Source organism: Rhynchophorus ferrugineus, unplaced genomic scaffold (assembly GCF_030347505.1).
Source record: "Rhynchophorus ferrugineus isolate W39M unplaced genomic scaffold, kcgeb_rfMv2 rfM9, whole genome shotgun sequence".
Lineage (NCBI taxonomy): Eukaryota > Metazoa > Arthropoda > Insecta > Coleoptera > Curculionidae > Rhynchophorus > Rhynchophorus ferrugineus.
Window position 1 is genome coordinate 28,529,399 of NW_027472588.1, and position 20,358 is coordinate 28,549,756.

The window sequence follows — 20,358 nt, forward strand, 5'->3', positions numbered from 1 at the left end:
CCCACGTATTATTTCTCAACAGAACTGAAAAAGACCGATGAGTAATAACAGAATTTTATACAGGAACAGGCTATTAGAACGAAAAAAACATAATACACTTCATATGTCGGTTATATAACAGTTTCGTTCTTGAATCACTCCGTCTACGTCCAACATTGCATTAACAACAAACATAATCGTTCACCCCACTTTTCCGGCGTCAATCGAAAGATGGAATCACCCCACCAGTTCGTATTTTACCCCGCGTATAAAACTATAACCGGCTTTCTCTCAAATTCCGCGTGTACCGTGAATTATTGTAAGACCTTTGTGTGATATGCGATAACACTTTAAGAGTCTGTCGAAGAAAACGAACATAAACTAGTAAAAATGCTCCCGAAACAAAATACAAGACTGTTGCTGGTCGCCTTTTTGTTTTCAACGATGCTGATCGATCTGTCGATGCAAGAAGAACTTAATGAAACTCAATATAGAACTCGTAAGTAAAATTGCTTTGTAAATAACATTGGTTTAAGCTTATTCATATTATGGAAAATTATTTATTATTGATTAAGTTACAATTTATGAATTGGCTTTATTTTCTCGCGAGTTTTTTCGAAGGACCGAATAGCTTCAAAGTGATAAAGAGTCAATATGCATCTTAACTGCATCCATTCTGCTATAGTGAATTCACTAAGTGATTTTTACGTGACTATATATTATTTTATTTGCATATACATTGCATATTCATGCATAATGCTAGTAATATACTTACAAATATTTAAGAGAAAATCACATGATTTTAAATCACAGACAGTTGTGGAGGAAGCTTTGTGCTGGGCTGCTATAGGTCTCGAAGGAAAGAAAAAATACAATTAATTTCTGGAAAATTTAATAGTACATGTTATAATAAATTGATCAAGGAACAGTTAGCTAAATATGAAACCCAAATTGCCTGTCATGTATATATTTTTTAGCAAGATTTGAACTGCGATTAACAATTTTGAACTAAAAAATTATGTCAAAAGTAAGTGGACAAAGTTAGATCAAAATTATGGTAAAAATCTATATGAACTGTCGAATCGACTGATTGAAGTTCTTGTTCTATTTGTTTAACCGAACTGTTCTATAGTATTGCGCAATATTAGAGTATCAAATCCATTGTTTACTTATGGATTCCGCATAAAGAACCTACAAGTACACAATAGTTTCTTCTTAATAATGTTATAAAATCGAATATAAAAGTTAAACATTTATTTTTAAGGGTTAAAATAAAAAAAAGTTGTTTCCGGTTAATTGAAGGAATTCAAAAGGAAATAGCCTTATGATGATTTAAATCTGATATTATTTTATTGTATCGAAAGAAGTGACGAAAGAACAGTCAGCAGAACACGACACTGCTAATTTTATTCTAAGATAAACCTAACCGCCCTGTCTAGACTTCACGCTCATCACATCTTTCAGTTTAGCATAAACACATCTTCTTGTTTGTTTCTGGATTGACCTAGGTTGTATTCGATCAACACATGTTAGATGTGTTTTTCTATATGTTGTGGATTTTTTAAAAAGTTTATTTATTGCTGATATTTGGAAACAACTCCTAGCCTAGCTGCCAACATTTTTTGCGTTTGCGCTGAGTCTTCATTCAGCAAAACATGCAATTCCGAGCCTTCAAGCTATTGACTTCGTACCAGTAATATGTAAACATAACATGTTATCTACAATTAGATACAACGTCTACACAATTGGCACCCAGAACGCTACAAATTTATTACCATTGCTTATACATTTTTATCTGTTTAAATTTGAAAAAGTTGATTTGTACACCCAATCTGGTATCTATTGTAGTGTCAAATGGATACGCAGTGCAACTATGATGAAACTGAATGGAAGCTTCCAGGGATTTTAATTTTTGACAATTATCAACAAAACAAAACCTTAAACTGCATGCATCAAGCTGTGTAGCTAAAGTTTCCTCATGAAGCTCTTTGTCTATTGGTGAAAATGGTATGAAACTATGTTTAGTGGTTATTGAGTTAAAAGACAAACACGTCGTGTGATTTTATAATAATTCTTGAAATAATTCTTGATAATACATTCGTCCAGATTTTAACAAATTAAAATTAATGGTTTAGTTCAAACATTAATTATTGGTAATCATTAATTATTAATATTATTAATTGATAGCTGTTCGATATCATGCCAAAAGATGTCCGAGAAAGTATGATTATTTTTCAATATTCAGCATTAACGCAAAAACCAAACAATCGTCGTCACAAGCCGCTACGATTATCAAACATCGTTATTATTACGTGTGTTCTTAAATAACTTCTCATAATATTATCCTACTTTCGTGGTTATTATGTAATAGTTTATTGTAAATCTCACTGGGTCAATGTCGCAACAAGCCGGCGAAGAAAGTGACTTGAGTCCGTGCGTTAACTTCCTTTTCACAGACACTAGGCCCGGCTTTTTTCCTAGAATCGCTCGTTTCGTTTTTCTTAATTTTTAGCATTACATTTGCATATTTATCTCGGTCAGTTTTTAATTTTTACGACTTATTTCTTAGTTTCCCCGTTCTTTAGTTTAATTAATTGAATATGATTTAAATCTATCGATGGGTTATTAATTAAAATATGTTTTCTTGATTATATAAACCACCAACCCAACGTTTTTTAAATATCTATTAAGTGCTAGTATGTACTCTCATCGCTATTTCACTTTTAAAAGACTTTTTTAGAGAAAAATTGTGAACATGTTTTCCTTCATTTGCTACAACTTTTTTCTATCTTTCTGGCAAGATACGTTGGAAGAAATGATGTTGGTTTAGTAGAACGACGACTAGATGTGCAGCAGAACTTTTTTGCATTTTTTTGAACGTGAATTCTCGTACTTCTTCAGCATGTCGAAACTGTGTGCACCGTGAACTAAGTCATTCTGTATCTATCTAAGCACATAGTAATCATATTAGCATACATTTGGATACCCTGTTGACCACCGTCATACAAGAGGATGGCTTTACATCTGTTACGGGCTATTACTGGTCTTTTTTTAAACAATTCGTCATTCAATTGCTGGTGGATATCTGCATCTGAATATTTCGATTTGGATGGCTCTGCTGGACTAACCCACTTTCTACCCATATGACTCACTTTTCATCGACAATCACAATACACCATAGAAAATTCCTTTTTTGCGGTTGACAAGGAACGAAACAACGATGTTAACACGGCTCGAAATGCCATTTTAGATCAATTCATGTTGTAGCCATTTACCCTTCAATTAAATATATCATATCGCATAAAAATGGTTGATTCATCATTTGCTAATCTGTCTAAAAATTATCTGAGAGTTTGAGAAGGGTTTTCGTCCAGTAAGTCTAAGCAAGTTGGATCGCTCTTTGAATAATTATATTGCACGTTCATAATCATCGTAAACACATGGGGTACTGACCTTGGGTAAATCCGGATGACCTGTAAAATCATGTTCACGTTCATCTCTCATCATTAAACATCTCAAATTATCAAATATTTATTCCCCATAGAGTCATGTCGATGGTTGAAACATAATAATTCATTCATTAAATCGTTCAAAATTAATTTCTAGTTCTAGTTCTAGTATTACCTGAATTACCTTGATCCATCCCTCTAATTTGGAAGCAAACATTGTATCTTTTCTTTTGAAAGCTTCTCTTTTGAACTTTAGATATATTTGACTTATTTACTTTTTAACATTTTTATTTAAGAAATTCTTTGATAAGTTCTTGAAACATCATCTATTCGTCTATTTCAAAAATAAAAATTGGACACCATTTCCATCCTTCATAAGAATATTACGAACATTTAATTATCAAATTAAATATAAATTCAGCATTTTAGTTACAGTAAATTGTGTGCTTAATATGTAAATGTATCAAAACATTTGAGTACCAAATTCATTTTCAGATTTAGCTCGCTCTAACTTATGATTCTCACACTCCAACAACAACAATTTTCCTCAAGCAACCGGTAAAAACTATTATCGTGGAGTTTATTATTCTCTGGAGTTATTCCGTGAAAATACTGAGATGCGATAATTGATAGATCGTTTGAATATATTTAGGGAGTTTCTGGAAATTATGCTAAAGAATAAAACGATCCTTACAAACATACATCCAATCAATTTTTCTGTTTCCATTTCTATAAATTTCCATTTAATTCTAGGAAACATATTGAACAACTTGTTGTATATTGTATATTGTATCCATTTTCGCCTGTGATATATTGTCCTTATGGTTGAAATATAACGAAAAACTAAATTAGACGAATATAAAGTAGTAGTTTTTATTTATCTATCAAATTACATTGTACTCTACATTTCAACGAATTGAATGGAATTGGTATAATTATGCAAAAACAATAAAATAACAATAGTCCATATAATTTCAATTAACATAGCATACTTTATTTAAAATTATTATTATTTTATAATGTTATATATTAAATAATGTATTATTGAAAAGTTTATGGAGTTATACTTACTAATGTGACCCAGTTACTATGTTACCAAGCAAACACGTTATGTTTTCATATATTACATTTTAACATGGTATAAATGTTTAATTTATAAAATAAATTAGGTATGATATCTAAGTGATTTAAATAATTATTATTTTTATTTATACTTTATGAAGAAATTGATAAATTCTCACAGCAGAGTCTACAGTGGAAAGAGTTCATATTTGAGTTCGAAGCATTTTATTTCTAGGCTTAACCTATGTGATAAAACTAAAAGCGCTTTAGTAGATCGAGTACATCAAATATTGCTGTAGGGGAATGTAAGTTGTCAAAATGTCTAATCACAGTTTGTATGTCTTTCACATTATATGTCTTTCTAAAAACTTATCGCAGTATTTCATCCACTACTATATTGAAAGATAGTCCCCACTCCCCAGACGACATCTTCATGGCGAATACTGGAATGGATTGCACATGAATTTGATAAATTCTTTTATATTTCATTTCTATCGTTCTCTTCTTGAACCTCATTTAAAAATCTATACGTGACAACCGCACGTCTTTCACATTCCATTTCGAATTATTGCTAATATAAAGTATACAATTAATATACAAATATAATATACAAGACTATTCACACGATAAAATAATATTTTCTTTTACCAGATCAGTGCATAGCAAACTTCTCATAGAGCAGTATTTTTGTATTTGTGTTCTCGTTAGAATTAACGAGAGAACGACTATTTTAAACATCTGAATTCGTTGTACGTGAATGCGGAACAGTAACCCAGTTCGTGTCGGAGACTTATGTAAGAATTGCGATGGTTTATATAATGAGAGTGGAAATGGGGACAGCTTCGTTGCAATTAGAATCGGTATAGCATGTATCGTTTCGTGCCGACAATATTGTTCATTTAAGCTCGAGTTTTTCATACCGAGCATTGCAACATTTTTATGTATCATTAGAGTTAGTTTCTGTAATAGTGCATTAAATATGTAATAATTATTCATTTTAGTAAATGAATTTGCTTACAAATTGGTTTATAAATAACAACATTCACTATGTAAGATCACTATATTAGGTGTAGAACTTTAAAATGGAATAAAACATAAAACTACCTACGTTTGTTTGAAGTAGGCTTTATTAGAAATTTAAATGTTGATTGAGAAAGCCCAATTTGACTTATGGAGTGTAAATATAGGTTTGCATTAAACCAACTAATAATCGAACTTTGGCAAAACAAAGTTCTTCGATCAATTATTAAAGTTTATCGATACGTAACCAACGAAGAATTACAAGATGACTCTGAATTCAAATGAATCTACTAAGTTATCCAAGATATGGCAGTAAAAATAAAAGAAAACCGCAGTAGCGTGCAGTAAATCAGAATATTGAAGCAAACCAAACCACACGAATTTGCATAAAGTGTATAAGTGGAATATTGAGCTTCAATTAATTGAATTAAAAGAATTTATCCAATTACAAAAGAATAATGCTATTAATACCTGTAGTATTTAAACTATCTACCCCGCGGCCAATAAATATCTCTTATAATAATTTTCATATACATAACATTTATAAAATCACTTAGGTAAGCAATTCCCTAAATATAATTTGTATGCGTATATATAAATATTGCTTTAAGACTATACATATATTTATTAATCGGACAAGTTATCAGGTAGTAAAGGTTTTAGTAAAAACACTTCCCTGATACCATTCACATTTAACGGGTTGGCAAGTACTGCCCTAGGTTGTCGGCCACCGAGAAAAATATCGGTATTTCGAAATTTCGATATATGGGAGCAAAAAATATATCGATTATTTTTTTGTAATATATAGATCGACATTTTTAATAAACCCTTACAATTGAGTACCAAAAAATACAAAATCTTTAAAATTAAGCATCAATTTAAAAATTTTAATAATTTATAAAAATTAATTAAATGGTTTTTTTTATTATGTTTAAGAAATATTTTTTTTTAAATATCAAAAAATATCGATATATCGGTCAAAAAATATATCGTCCAAAAATATCGATATTTTCTTCAAAAAATGTTAATATATCTTTGTGGCATAAAAGTGTGGCAGAGTACTGCCACACTTTTGAAGCATTTAACGCTAACAATTTGAATTATACTTGTTACGGATCGACGGAGTCCCATATCAATTCGGAGTTAGAAACGTCGACAGATCCTAACTTTACTGATAGTTGCAAGAACAACATTTGATCGATCGTTGAAAACATTATATTATTGTCTTTCTTCAAAATGCAGTTGTTTCCAATCCGATGTAGAATATCATCTTCAGTTTACATAGCATCCAATATTCTTATTCTTGAAACATATTTCGTTTAAACATCTGAAAACTATTGTGCTATTAACACAAATATTCATCACGTTCATATTATTCAAACGACCAGAGAGATTTTTTAGCAAATATATTAAAATATGTATCTTCTTAACACCAAAACCAGAATCCATACTTGTATCACATCTTTATCATATTCATATGGATTTTTAATAACTAAAAACTTTTTGTAGCGCTTTGGTTTTTTAATTAAGTATAAAAGGTACGCAAAAGCTTTGCATAAACTAAATGTTTGATTATAAATTTTTGATGTGAAGGTCAAATATAGACAGAATTGCATCAAGCAAGAATTAAGTAAATTCTACAATATATCTAACTCCTAATTTATAATATATAATTCTAAATTTAAATTAAATCAAATATAATGGTTCTGAAAATTTGTGACACTTCATTCTATTTCATTGATTAATAAATAGCACGATTATTCAAGAGCCTTGCTTTTATACTTGCTATAAGTTTTGATTATTTAGGTAATGAATAACTTTAATGTTTAAGTATTTCAACGACCTCTCGTGATTTCTGGCAATTAATTATTTTGAGAATTCCTACCTTATTTTCATTTTGATTATATATTTTTATTACCCTCAATAGCCCAATATTCTGCCCAGTGGCCAATAAATATTTCTTATGATAAGATTTATATGTAATATGTAAAAAATCACTTCAGTAAATGATCTCTTGGGTGAAAAGGTTAATTAGTCACAACTGATTTTGTTGATACAAAATTGAATTGTTCTACATTTATTTTAATATGATATTTCTGTTTTAACGTGGTATCTAAAACATGACTCTAGTATTTGGCTGTATTCTTGTGTGAATTGTGATTTAGATCGACAGGGTGAACACTTGATTCTCCAATTATACGTTTTGGATAAGAAAAACTCGGTTTACCGAAAAAAAGTTAGGACAATGCATCTTCTCACACGGTTCAATAAATTATATCTGAAATTGAATTGTTTTAACATCCAACTTATTCATCAGATTTAAGTACCTGTGATTGTTGGCTTTTCGCACTCCCCCTAAAAAAATGAAGAGTTTATACCTGTCGTAGAGTGATAGACAATAAATGAGTATGGTATATGAAATAATTAGTGTTGGGAACAATCGACTGAAATCGACTATTGACTGTTCAGTAATTGACTCCTTTTTACTATCGACTATTTCAGTCGCTATTTTTGGTTCGACTGTTTTTACTAGTAACTGTTTTCAGTCGACTGTTTTCGGTCCGATTGATTTTATTACTATTTACTATCGACTATTTCAGTCGTTTACTTTTAGTTACTATTTTCTGTTCTACTAGTACATTCGACAGATTTTTAACGTTCTGGTCTTCCGTCCTAGCCGCGACCTTGAAACTAATGCGCCGAATTTATGCTTATATAGATTTATATGTAATATATGTGGTTTTATGTTTTTTTTGTAGTTTGCTTGTGAATAACTATATATTGTAAATTAATATAGCAGCATTTTGGAACGCTAGTTTTCGAGGGCAAAAAAATTAAATTGTAAATGATAAATAGTAAGATACCATAGAGTAAATTATTATTAATATTACTCTATGTAAGATACTTTTGACTGGTATAATAGGTAATACTTTTTTGATAAACTTTCACGATTTTTGACCAAGCCTCTTGTTTGTGGAAACTTTTTTCTTAAAATCCTGAAAACTAAAATTAGGTTCCAAGGGTTTCAGAAATTGCATAGATCCAAAAGATTTGAAGAATTTTTTACAGTAGCAGTTGTTAAATTTCTTTTAGAAATATTAACGATAAAGGGGTGAATAAAGTATATTAAATATTTGTAATAAATACATTTTCGGGTAAGAAAACTCTACTTTCATATTTTGTTGGCTATTAGGAAGAGCACCACAGTTTTTATTTGTTAACGAATGGACTATCTTAACAGAATGTGTTCAACTTTTAAAACCCATTGAAATAATAACCACCGAGTTATCTGGTGAAAGATATCCCAACGATATCTTTAATTATATGGTTAATAAGAGGACTGCAACATTCCATCAAATCCAGGATTTTAACAACTGAATGGGGAAAAAATGACAAAATTGCCTATTAGATGTCATCAATAAAAGACTGGCAATTTTAGAAATGAATACGATACGCGGGATATCCACATTTTTAGATCCTAGATTTAAAAAAGCAGGATTTGGTATTGCAAATAATGCTGAGGCGATACAAAAAGTTATCACAAAAGAGGTATCTTCCATTCTAACTTCAAAAAATATAAATATAGTTCCACATTTCGAAATTCAAGACAAAACTACTGATCAATGATGTATTGACATCTGGAGATATTTTGATAAAAAATGGCTAGAATGAAAGAAGTAACTACTCCAAGTACTGCAGCAACTTTACAGATTTAGCAGTATTTGGAAATTCCATTTATTGGACGTTTAGAAAACACATTGGATTTTTAGCAAACCCATACAATGAAATTACCTGAATTATATCAGTTACACGTAAAATATTCCTCTACACCCGCCACATCTGTCCCCTGGGAACGAGTTTTTTCAAAATCTGGGCAAATAATTAACGATCGAAGAAACCGCCTCACGGGAGAAGAGTCGAACATGATAATATTTACAGTACTTTAAAAATATTTCTGTTCAAAAATAAATAAAACTATTTGAAAAGGGTCTGTTAGTTATTGTACGATCATTCTTAGGTTCATCATGAATTAGATTTTTCAATGATTAGGTATACGTTTACATTTTATTTAGTAGTTATGGTTATTGAAAATCAATAGTTTTTAGGTTTTATTTAAGTTATATTGTACTATTTATATTTATTATGCTATGTTATTTAAAAATAGCAATTAATATATTAAAACACGATAAAACATTTGTGGTGTTAATATTCCATTCCTTTTTACACATCCACAGAACATTCAGTATAAAAGTAATCCTACTTCCTTTAAAATTATATTATTTATTACGTGATAATAGAAAATAGTATTTTTTTTTCTTTTCTTTTTTAAATTTATTACGTAAATGAATATATATAGATCTCTGTCTCGCTTATACTACCATTGGAAATATAAAGACATTTAAAATTAACTATTTATCTCCGTCCTTTCCTATCTCACATTTTATACAGACAAAAATTCGTACATCTTCGTCTGACCTCACGAACGGAAAAAACAGTCGAACCGTGCATTTGACTGAAAATAGTAATTACTATTTTCAGTCGCTATATTTTTGACTATCGACTGTTTCGACTGTTTTCAGTTGGTAGTTCCCACCGTTAGAAATAAATAATCAAAAATAAATATATAAATAAGATAAATAAGATCCTCTTTTTCAGTTCTTTCCGTGATCTTATAGAACACTTTATTACAAGATCAAAATTTCACGGCAATACAAAACGTCATTTGTTAGAAATCGTTCATGATTAACCATTATGCCTATAATATATTATGATATTTACAAAGAAATTTTGCTTAAAATATCTATTAGCCAATACCATATGGTACCATAATAATAAATAACATCGTAACCAGTCGATTATCATAATTTCAAAATGTTAGTGCAGCCCTCATTAAAAGCATTATTGTTGGTTATCCATCACACATATTTTTATGTCCTTGCAAATAATTTACGGATAAACTGTAAATGTTACAACAAAACATCATTTTCTTTAGTTTATTAAATATTCTTGATAAAAAATAAATAATTACTCAAATAAAATATTCCTCTAGCTTTGAATTTTGTTTCATGTTATAAAATTAACTGTAATATATAGTTTTTGCAAGTATAATAGAATTAACAACATATTAAAAAAGTGTTATATTATTTATTTTATGTAATAGTATATTTATATAACAAGAGATAGTTATTTATCAAACATTTGTATACACACATGTTTCTGACGACTTACCCACTATTTGAAATTACAAAATCCTATAAATCTTTTTATTATAAATTCGGCCGATCTATAGTATTTTCTAACTTCCTCTTGTTCTCTAATTAGATTATTTGTGAAAGTATATTCTTCCACGTAAGATTCCAACTATGTTTGTTTAGCTAAATAACTTTATTACCGAATTATTTTAGAAAGTCATTTAAAACAAGACAATTGATAAATTAAAATCCATTAAAAGTAAGTAAATTTTCAACTGGTAAATATTTATCTATTTCAAAGTATTTTAATTTATAATATATTAGCTTCATTATGTTGTGATCGATAAAATATTATTTATTTGTGAGATGCGGTTAAAAATAATTTCTTTTATGAACAAGGAAGTACTTTGTCTTGTTCCTGTATCTGATGTAAGAAGACTGTTAATTGGGTGCTTAATAGAACTAAACACCTTATCCTATTATGTAAAAAACATATCAAACATCAGTTTTAAAAAATATTGATTTGTTGAAAAGATAAAACATTGGTAAAATACAAAGAATAAAACATTATTATTTTGACTATTATATAGGATATCTATAATTTTTTATGACTATATCTACAGGTGTACCTAATCTTATAGGTTAAAATGACAATCAAAAGGAATTATATATTGGTGAATACCAATCCTCAACATGGGAAAGAACATTATCGTATAAAAATTGTCTTCTTATGAATATTACATTAACATCATGTAGTGAAAATATCTTGTGAGGAGGCCCTCCATCTAATATTATTTCATATTTATACCACTTTCCATTACATGTATTTTTACCACAGTTTCATATAATTGTTCATTTGTCTTTTTAGTAATATATTATACTAAAGTATGTTGGGGTATTAGTATACATATGGCTTGATGGAATATTTATCCTAAATAGAGTATGTTGAAATATTTTGTTCATGAAATTAATTTGAGTAAGTTTAGCTTATGATAAATGATCGATTTTGATTTCCTATTACTATTTTATACATAATCACTCATAATCAAGTATATCAGTTTTTAATAGATTTAACTTCTTTCCAACCCATCTATTTCCACGTTCCATGTTCACATTTCTGAATCTATTTTAACCAGTCCTACAGTCTTGCCCTTTTGTCTCCCTTTCTCCTCTTTATTTTTTATTTTTCTTTATGTTTTCCTCTGTTTCTTCTCGCTAATATATATTTTTTCTTTCAATTTAACTTTTAAATAATATATAAATAACTTTTTAAAATATTTCTCATCTCGGCAAAATAGATCTCATCTCCAAATTTTCTGGCATTCTTCACTAGTACTTCTATAGTATTTATACAACCCCTTGCTGCATTGCATGAAAGCTGCATATCATTTTTCAATTCATCCTCATTTTCTTTCCATCTGAATGCAAAATCAATCCTATACCTGATTTGCCTCATATCCATCTTAATTGACTTATCCACCTGGCTCAGTGTCCCAGTTTCCTCCCTTATCTTCTCTATAATTTGTCTGTTCTTGTAGATCTGTGGTATGTTGATACGTTGTATCATGATAAGCTTTTCTTCTGTCCCTTATTTTTTTTCCTGATTTGGCTTTCCTTTAGTTATTGCTTTTCTTCTATTTGCTTCATCTGTGGTATATTCTTCTTCCTCGTTGTTCATTTGGATCAATATCGCTCAATATACATCGAAAAAGTAAGGTCCGCTTCCAGTTCCAAATGCATACCAATAGCTTTTTGACATGAATCATGCTTTAATATAATTTTTCTTAAGAAATATATATCCAGTATATGGTAATATATACAACGAATTCAACGAAAATCACTATGCATGGTGATGTATAGTGTTCCATTTTTATTAATACCAAAACTGTCAGCCATCAAGCTGACTTTTTTTTGGTTTTATATGAGCACAAATTCAAAATTTGCGTTTCCTTGAAAAAGTTTCAGACACCTTTTGTTATATTATTCTTAATAATGTTTAATCAATGAAGTTAATATTAATCTAATAACTACAGAAATTCTATATAAAGAATTATCAATTTGTGTATATACTTTAAACGAAAATATTAATTCAACAATAAAAAATAAATAATTGTTTTGTTTCAGCTGAATATATCATACCTTGCTATAAAGCCGACCCAAACATCAACTCATGCCTACAGAAAACTTTCAATCATCTCCGGCCATTTTTAGTGAACGGATTGCCAGATATTAACGTTCCTACCATAGATCCCTTTAAACTGGACAAGATTATCATCGAAAATGGCCAAGGTCCGCTTAAAGTTAAAGCATCTTTCTTCAATGTCACAGCAGTTGGAGCACAAAATTATACAATAGAGAGGATAAAGTAAGTTATATTGGATTGGTAATATATTTATAAAGATAATGTGTATATGTTGATTTATTGGGAAAAATTAGTTCTATATATATTAATCAAAATATTTTTCTCATTTTCTACAACATTTTCTCATCTTTCTGCTAACACAGCAATACCGTGTCCGTATAATGCTACTTTGACAGCAATCAAAGTATACTACAACCTGCTGATCTTACCATATGCAGAGATAACACTTTATAGCTATGATATTTCGCTTTGGTGTTGATGTTAATGGCTCTATTGGACTAACCTATGATGTTTTCCCTAGGGATTATCGTAGTAGATCCAGTTGTCACCGCCGATCACTATACGTTACTGAAAATTCTAACTGGACAGCAATGAAAGTGGTGTCGAAGAATTTGTAATAGTATTTTGAGTTAATTGTCCACTGTCCATTGTCATTTTACTTGGATCTCTTCTATTGGATTTAGTTTTCGTCAAATAAGTCTTGCAATTCATTGTCTTTAAACATTTTGGGTCCTCCAGGCCGTTCTGTGTCATTGATATCAAAATCGGCACTTTTAATTCATTATTTTGTATAAATAAATGTTAAAACCATCGAATTCAATAATTAGGTTATGTTTTTTAATAATTGTTGACATTAATACTTCGCATTTCCACCAATAGATTTCGCTCAAACATTTCATAAATTTGTTCATTTCAATAGTGAACTAAGAAAGGTTTCCATAAGACTTTTGATCAGAGGGTATTTTATGGTACTTTATTTTAAGTATAAAAATAAATAATACACCATTTTGGAGAATATTGAAATATTGAAATATTTAGTTTAAACCTTTAAATGTTTATAGTTATGTTTTGTTCATAGATGATTTTTCATTTACACACAATAAGTCCTGAACACAAAAAAATATCATTATCTATTTTATTATAATATTACAGAAATAGTGTTATATACTTGATAAACGACAATAGCAGGTTAATTGAAAAGTCTCCGGTCTACCTTAGTAAAACACATTCCTTTGCCAAAATTAGTTTTTTATTCAACAAAATTTCCTTCAAGGGTGATAAACTGACTAAAACGACCCTCCAAATTCTTGATACCATTTTTGTAGCACGATTCGTCCTTTGCTTCAAAATAGGCCTCAGCCTTCCCAGCGAGCAGTCGTTTAAGATCTTAGAACAGGAAATAGTTGCTGGAGGCCAGATCTGGAGAATGCGGTGAATAAGGAAGCAATTCGAAGGATTTTTGCCATCGTTTTCACTGACTTGTGACACGGTGCATTGTCTTGGTGAAATAACGCTATGTAATAGTTGCTGTTGATGGTCCTTCCTTTTCAAGGTAGTCAATGAAGATTATTCCATGCGCATCTCAAAATGTAGACGCCATAACTTTGCCAGTCGACTGTTCCGTTTTCCCACGCTTTGGAGCGGGTTCATCGTGTGACTTCGGAGTGAAATGATAAAGCCATGTTTAATCCATTGGCCCATATCGACGCAAAACTCAGGTTTATTACGCTTGATCATATTCAACCAATGCTCCGAATCATCAACTCGTTGTTGTTTTCGGTCAACAGTGAGCTCGCGCGGCATCCACTTTACACAGAGCTTTCTCATACCCAAATATTCGTGAATAATATAATGTAAGTACAGTTGATATCTTGATTGTTTAAAATGTTTTCGTCGGAACAACCTCTTTTGGGCGTCCACTGCGACCACGATCTGCTCATTTTACCACGTCTAAACTTGAGATAAAAATCCTTGATTGTTGATTTTCCTGGGACAGTATCCGGAAGCTCGGCATCAAGCCAAGTTTTTGCTTCAACTGCATTTTTTCCGTTCAAAAAGCAATATTTTATCAACACGCGAAATTCCTTTTTATTCGTTTTTTTTCACAATAACAAAAGTTGCTTCACTCAAAATGATATAATTCACAAACTAATGATCCGACAGCTGTCAAATTTATACACGCATATTTTGAGGGTTAGGGCTAACTAAAACACATATGAATTTAATTCCAGTAGTTCCAACATTACTCCTTGTTCCAAGAATGATTAGATATTTGTTAATGAAACTTTAAAATGACCAAAATCATGGAATTAATTAATTATTACATCTGCCCTATTTACTGGACTTGGAAATCAATGATTTTTATTTTAAAGTTTAAAAAAATTGACTGACAGACAGCTATCAAAATCTGAACACTGCTTTTTCAATAAATACATTTTTTATCATTTGCTGATAACTTATTGGTTATACCAATTATTAAATTACATATATTAAATTATTTAATGATGATTAAATAATAAATTTAAAGAAATGTAATTGTGTACTTTCATTTTAGTGCCGACGTAGACAATTATATTATCGAGATCGGATTCAAATTCCCTAGAATGGACCTTAGGGGAAAGTATGACGTCAACGGTAACGTTCTCCTGTTCCCAGTACGATCCAAAGGAGATTTTTGGGCGATATTCCGTAAATACAAACGTTAGATCTTAACGGCGACGAACGTATTGACGAAGCTTATTTTGTTTCAGTCGAAGTGGATGCAGCTACGAAGATAATCGGCAAAGAATTTACCAAAGACAATGTTCGTTACATGAAGGTAGACAAGATGCTGGTCGATTTTCGATTGAAGAAGAGTCGCTTCAGAATTAGGGATATTGTAAATCATGGAAACGTTATAGGTAATTAATATACGTAAAGCTGATATGTACATTTTCAAGTTTTTTTGTAAGTTTTTTCTTTAGCTTTCTTCTATACAGCTTTAATGTATAGCATTATATTTGATATTATACCTTTTTCAATCTTATTTAATATTTATATCTTGATTATTTCCACTAAGTTTCTTCTAACTATAACTCTTTAACAATAAAACATATCGTGGCTATTTCGGTAACTATTCACCCATGAACATTAATACCATATTGATAACATACCATACACTATACATACTGCCTTAAATTTAGCTTGAAAGGTGTGCTTGATCTGCCCTCCAGTTACTTGTTATATCACATTTTTCACAGTTTCATAAGTATTAGTGTACTGTATCTTAATTTTACTTATTATAACTTCTACTTATTTTCTGAGTATTTGCACTCAAAATATGAAACTATATGTGTTCAGGTTTTCTAATAAAATTTTATATTTCTTTCTTCCGGCTTGGTTGCCGTAGTGATCTAGGGTCCAGGATGGCCCTAGTGCTGCGAGAGTCGTAGGTTTGAATCCCATCAAGGCTTGTGTTTACTCTGATGTTGTGATTCTTTGTCATTGTGATTATCCAGTAATGAAAATGTAAAATCTGACAAATTAATCTTAATGGTACCCAGGCTGGGTAAGATCGGATATATTATGGTACGATATATGATATCACTTAGTGGTGTAGGTTTGTATGTTTAAGATTATTCTCTATTCTCTTTTTCTCCATTTACATTTTTTTACCATTTTTTGTCTCTGCTTAGTTTTATTGGTTCGGCCGTTTTTCCCACTTTCGAAGCATTTTTCTGATATATTAATCCCAAATTCGGCTTAGGTCACCCTCTAATTTTCTCCTTTCAGTATTCTTCCCATATTTTCTTTACTTGTCTTGCGTCGTCCAAGCTATAAGTGTCCCCGCCAAGTTTTTTTTTATTTCTATGTATTCTTCTACTGATTCAATATTAAGGTTTTTTCTTATACCTTTACTTGTTATCCTGTCGATATTTGTTACTTCCCTGGCGCTTCTAAGCTTTCACGTCTACTGCTTGTGTCTTGTTTTTACGTTTCTTTAACAACTTGATTGATCTATAAATAAATTGTTCATATAAATTGTTTGGTATATTTCCATTTTAGTTTCGCTCGTTTTTGTTATTTCCTTGTTATTACTGAATTTGTCATTTATAATGAATTACAAATTCTATTTTTAAATTTAATCTGTTTTTATAATTTTGGCAATTATTTCCATCTACTTCCAACTTCTTCATTCCACTATTTTCAATGCCTATAACCAGATATTAAATGCATTTATCATTTCCATCTCCTTCCAACTTCTTCATTCCACTACTTTCGATTTCTATAACTAGATATTAAATGCATTTAGTTTTATTTCCACATCGTCGATATGAATTTTTATTACTTCTGACTCTCCCATCACCAAGACTTTCGTATTACTTTTATTCATAATTACTCCATATTCTCTTACTATTATATTTCATTTGTTTTCAAATATTTTCTGTAAATGTTCTAGTCACTAGTCAGTTGTTACTACTAACAAACTTCCTAAATATTTTGTGCAGTTACATTCTACTTTGCTTGACCAATTTTTTTTCCTATCAAAGAGCAATATTTAAGCACTAAACTAAACTTTAAACGTTAAATTATTAATTAGTTACGCTTTATTTGACTATATTCACATTCAATTCAATATTCCAACTGTTCTTTCATCTCAACTGTGATGGATTACTGTAAAATGTTGTCAAACACTCGCTTAACACATTCTTTCGACGCTTTTTGTTATAATGTACACAAACATGACATAACATAAAATGACTTAACATATTTAGCAGCTACCTACTTACAAAACTAAGCAATAGAGGTAAACAGGGTGTCCCAAAATATATATTTCAATGAAAAGGAAAACAGTTATTTTTTAATTGTAATTATTTAATTAAACAATAAGGTCCGATTATGTATAGAACAATATATTTTACAACGTTTTATATTATCGAAATTGTCTACAATTATGTTGTCTAAATATGTGTTAATTTAGTTTATGCTGTATAGCATCTCTTTCTTCAACATATAGGTAGTTGTAGTTTAAAAATATGTTCTTCCTACAAAATAAAATCATATGATTGGCAAGGTCAGAACTACAGAGTACAAGCAGAGGAAATATTTTACACAGTAACAGAATTGTTTAACAGGCTGTATGGCTTGTTGCAACATCTTGTCAAAAACCATATCGTCCACATTAATATAACTCAATCTTGATCATAGAAACTAATTTGATTGTCCAGCCTCATTTTCAAATAACTAAGTTTCAATTATTCTAGTTGTGAATATATTAGATTTGCGCCAATAACAGGTAGGTTGCCTGAACAAGTCGTTAAGTTTCAAATAAGCTTCATTCTATATTTCTGATATTCAATTACGGACTCCTTATCCTAATTGAAATCCTGCGGTAAATTTTGAGACTCTCGTTAATATTATGTCCAGACATAAATTAACACTTTTCTTTATATTTAGGAGAAGCAATGAACAACTTCCTAAACACAAATTCCGAAGAGATCATCAGTGAAATGAAGCCGGCAGCTAAAGCTTCAATAGCCAAACATTTTAAAGGATTTTTAAACGAAGCTTTTACACGATTACCACTTAAAGTTTGGTTACCTGACGCCTAGTCCTAATCCAGTTACCAACGTTTGATATTTTAAGTTATTTATATTATAGAAAAAGCTTACAGCTTAATGCGGTAAGAGTAAATTTGTTTGAGAATTTCTAGAGTGAATATTTGCCTTTATCCGCTATTTATGTGAAGTAAATGGGTTAGGACTAAAGGTGATCCACGGTACAAGTTTTCTTGCATCTTTTTCAGGAGGAAAAAAATGCACTTAATGTAAGGATTTTACAAATAGTTTAGGGTTGAAAATTGTGATACAGGTATAGATTATATTTTATTTTTATACGAAATACGAAATAAAATGATTAAAAGTAATCTATTTAGTGTTATTCTATGTAACCTTAGGCAACTAATACAACGAATTCCTTTAATTTCTGGTTGCATAAACTCAAATTCATGTAAAATTTTTAATTCATATTCATATTAACATAAAAAGTTAAATTTATAGTTAGTGTAATAGTAGCTTCATATAAATGGTTTGTTAAGATTATTTAGATTTTTTTTGTTTACTAATATATGTTATAAAAAAGTAAAATGGAAGTACAGATATTTTGAAATATGATTTAGGGTTTAGCATAATTGAAGCAATAATAGAATATACTATAAATTACATTAGAATGAAATGAAATTCAATGAAAATTCACTATATCCCTGAGCACTGTTTTTCAATAAGGTATTTGTTAAAAAGTCATGGAAATAACAGATGTTTCGGTTTTACGGTCATAGAATATCAATAATAATTATAAGAAAAAAATTGTTATTATGCACCGATATCTATACTTAAATTTAATATAAAAATTAATATCTATATTTAAATTATTTCATTTAACAACTTTGCATTAAGAACAAAAAGACAAAGATAATTTTGCATAATATAATTATTATAGTTCTCCTAATTATTCACTTAAATATTGTTTATTGTATAGCGCCTGTTGAGTGAACCAACTTTTCTTGTTGTGAAAAAAAATAAAAAGGAATTTCGCGTGCCGAATATTGCTTTTTGACGGGGAAAAATACAGTTGAAGCAAAAATTTGGCTTGCTGTCGAGTTTCCGAACACTGCCACAGGAAAATCAACCATCAAGGATTGGTATGCTAAGTTTAGACGTGGTGAAATGAGCACCGATGACGGTAAACGCAGTGGAGGCCCAAAACAGGTTGCTACCGATGAAAACATTAAAAAATCCACAGAATGATTTTGAATGACCATATATTGAAATTAAATGAAATAGCTGACACTCTGAAGATATCAACTGAACGTGTACATCATACTATTCACGAATATTTGGGTATGAGAAAGCGCTGTGCAAAGTGGGTGTCGCGCGAGCTTACATTTGACCAAATAAAACGACGTGTTGATGATTCGGAGCAGTGTTTGAAGATGATCAAGCGTAATAAACCCCAGTTTTTGCGTCGATATGTGACAGTGGATGAAACATGGCTCCATCAATTCACTCCGAAGTCCAATCGACAGTCATCCAATTGGACTGAAGATACGTGAAAGGAGCAGATTTTTAGACCGTTTTTAAAGTACATGTTTATTTTCCGCTAAGGAATGAAAACATTGCAAGACAAATACAATTTTGTTAATTTTCGAACAGTGCTGGACTGAAAGGCATCAGTTGTAGTTGATAACCATTCCCATTGATGGTTTCATGGAGTAAAGCTTTCAAATCCCCCTTTGAAAATTTGTCCAGAACACCCTTTGTCTTCAGTGTCAAAATCGTCAATTTAATAACGTTGAAATCGGCATTCGCATGTTGAAATCGATTTTTTTTCGAAGTTCATACTTCGACGAAATAACACATACTGAAAAGTAAAGCCATCTGGGCTTCGACATGAAGTTGGTTACAAATATACCCAATGCGATATAATACAAACTATTACCATGTGTTGTAGATTCGTTAAGATTAATTTATAGTCC

The 20,358-nt window shown here is 30.2% G+C and overlaps 1 protein-coding gene across 1 annotated transcript; it reads left to right on the forward strand.

Moving 5' to 3' along the window:
- The first annotated feature begins 259 nt into the window (after positions 1-259).
- Positions 260-18,750, forward strand: LOC143203221 (protein takeout). Its single transcript, XM_076415363.1, has 5 exons — positions 260-478; positions 12,827-13,067; positions 15,400-15,533; positions 15,596-15,745; positions 18,282-18,750. Exons 1-5 carry the CDS (start codon positions 370-372, stop codon positions 18,434-18,436), a joined length of 789 nt encoding a protein of 262 aa, XP_076271478.1. The 5' UTR covers positions 260-369; the 3' UTR covers positions 18,437-18,750.
- The last annotated feature ends 1,608 nt before the right edge of the window (positions 18,751-20,358 follow it).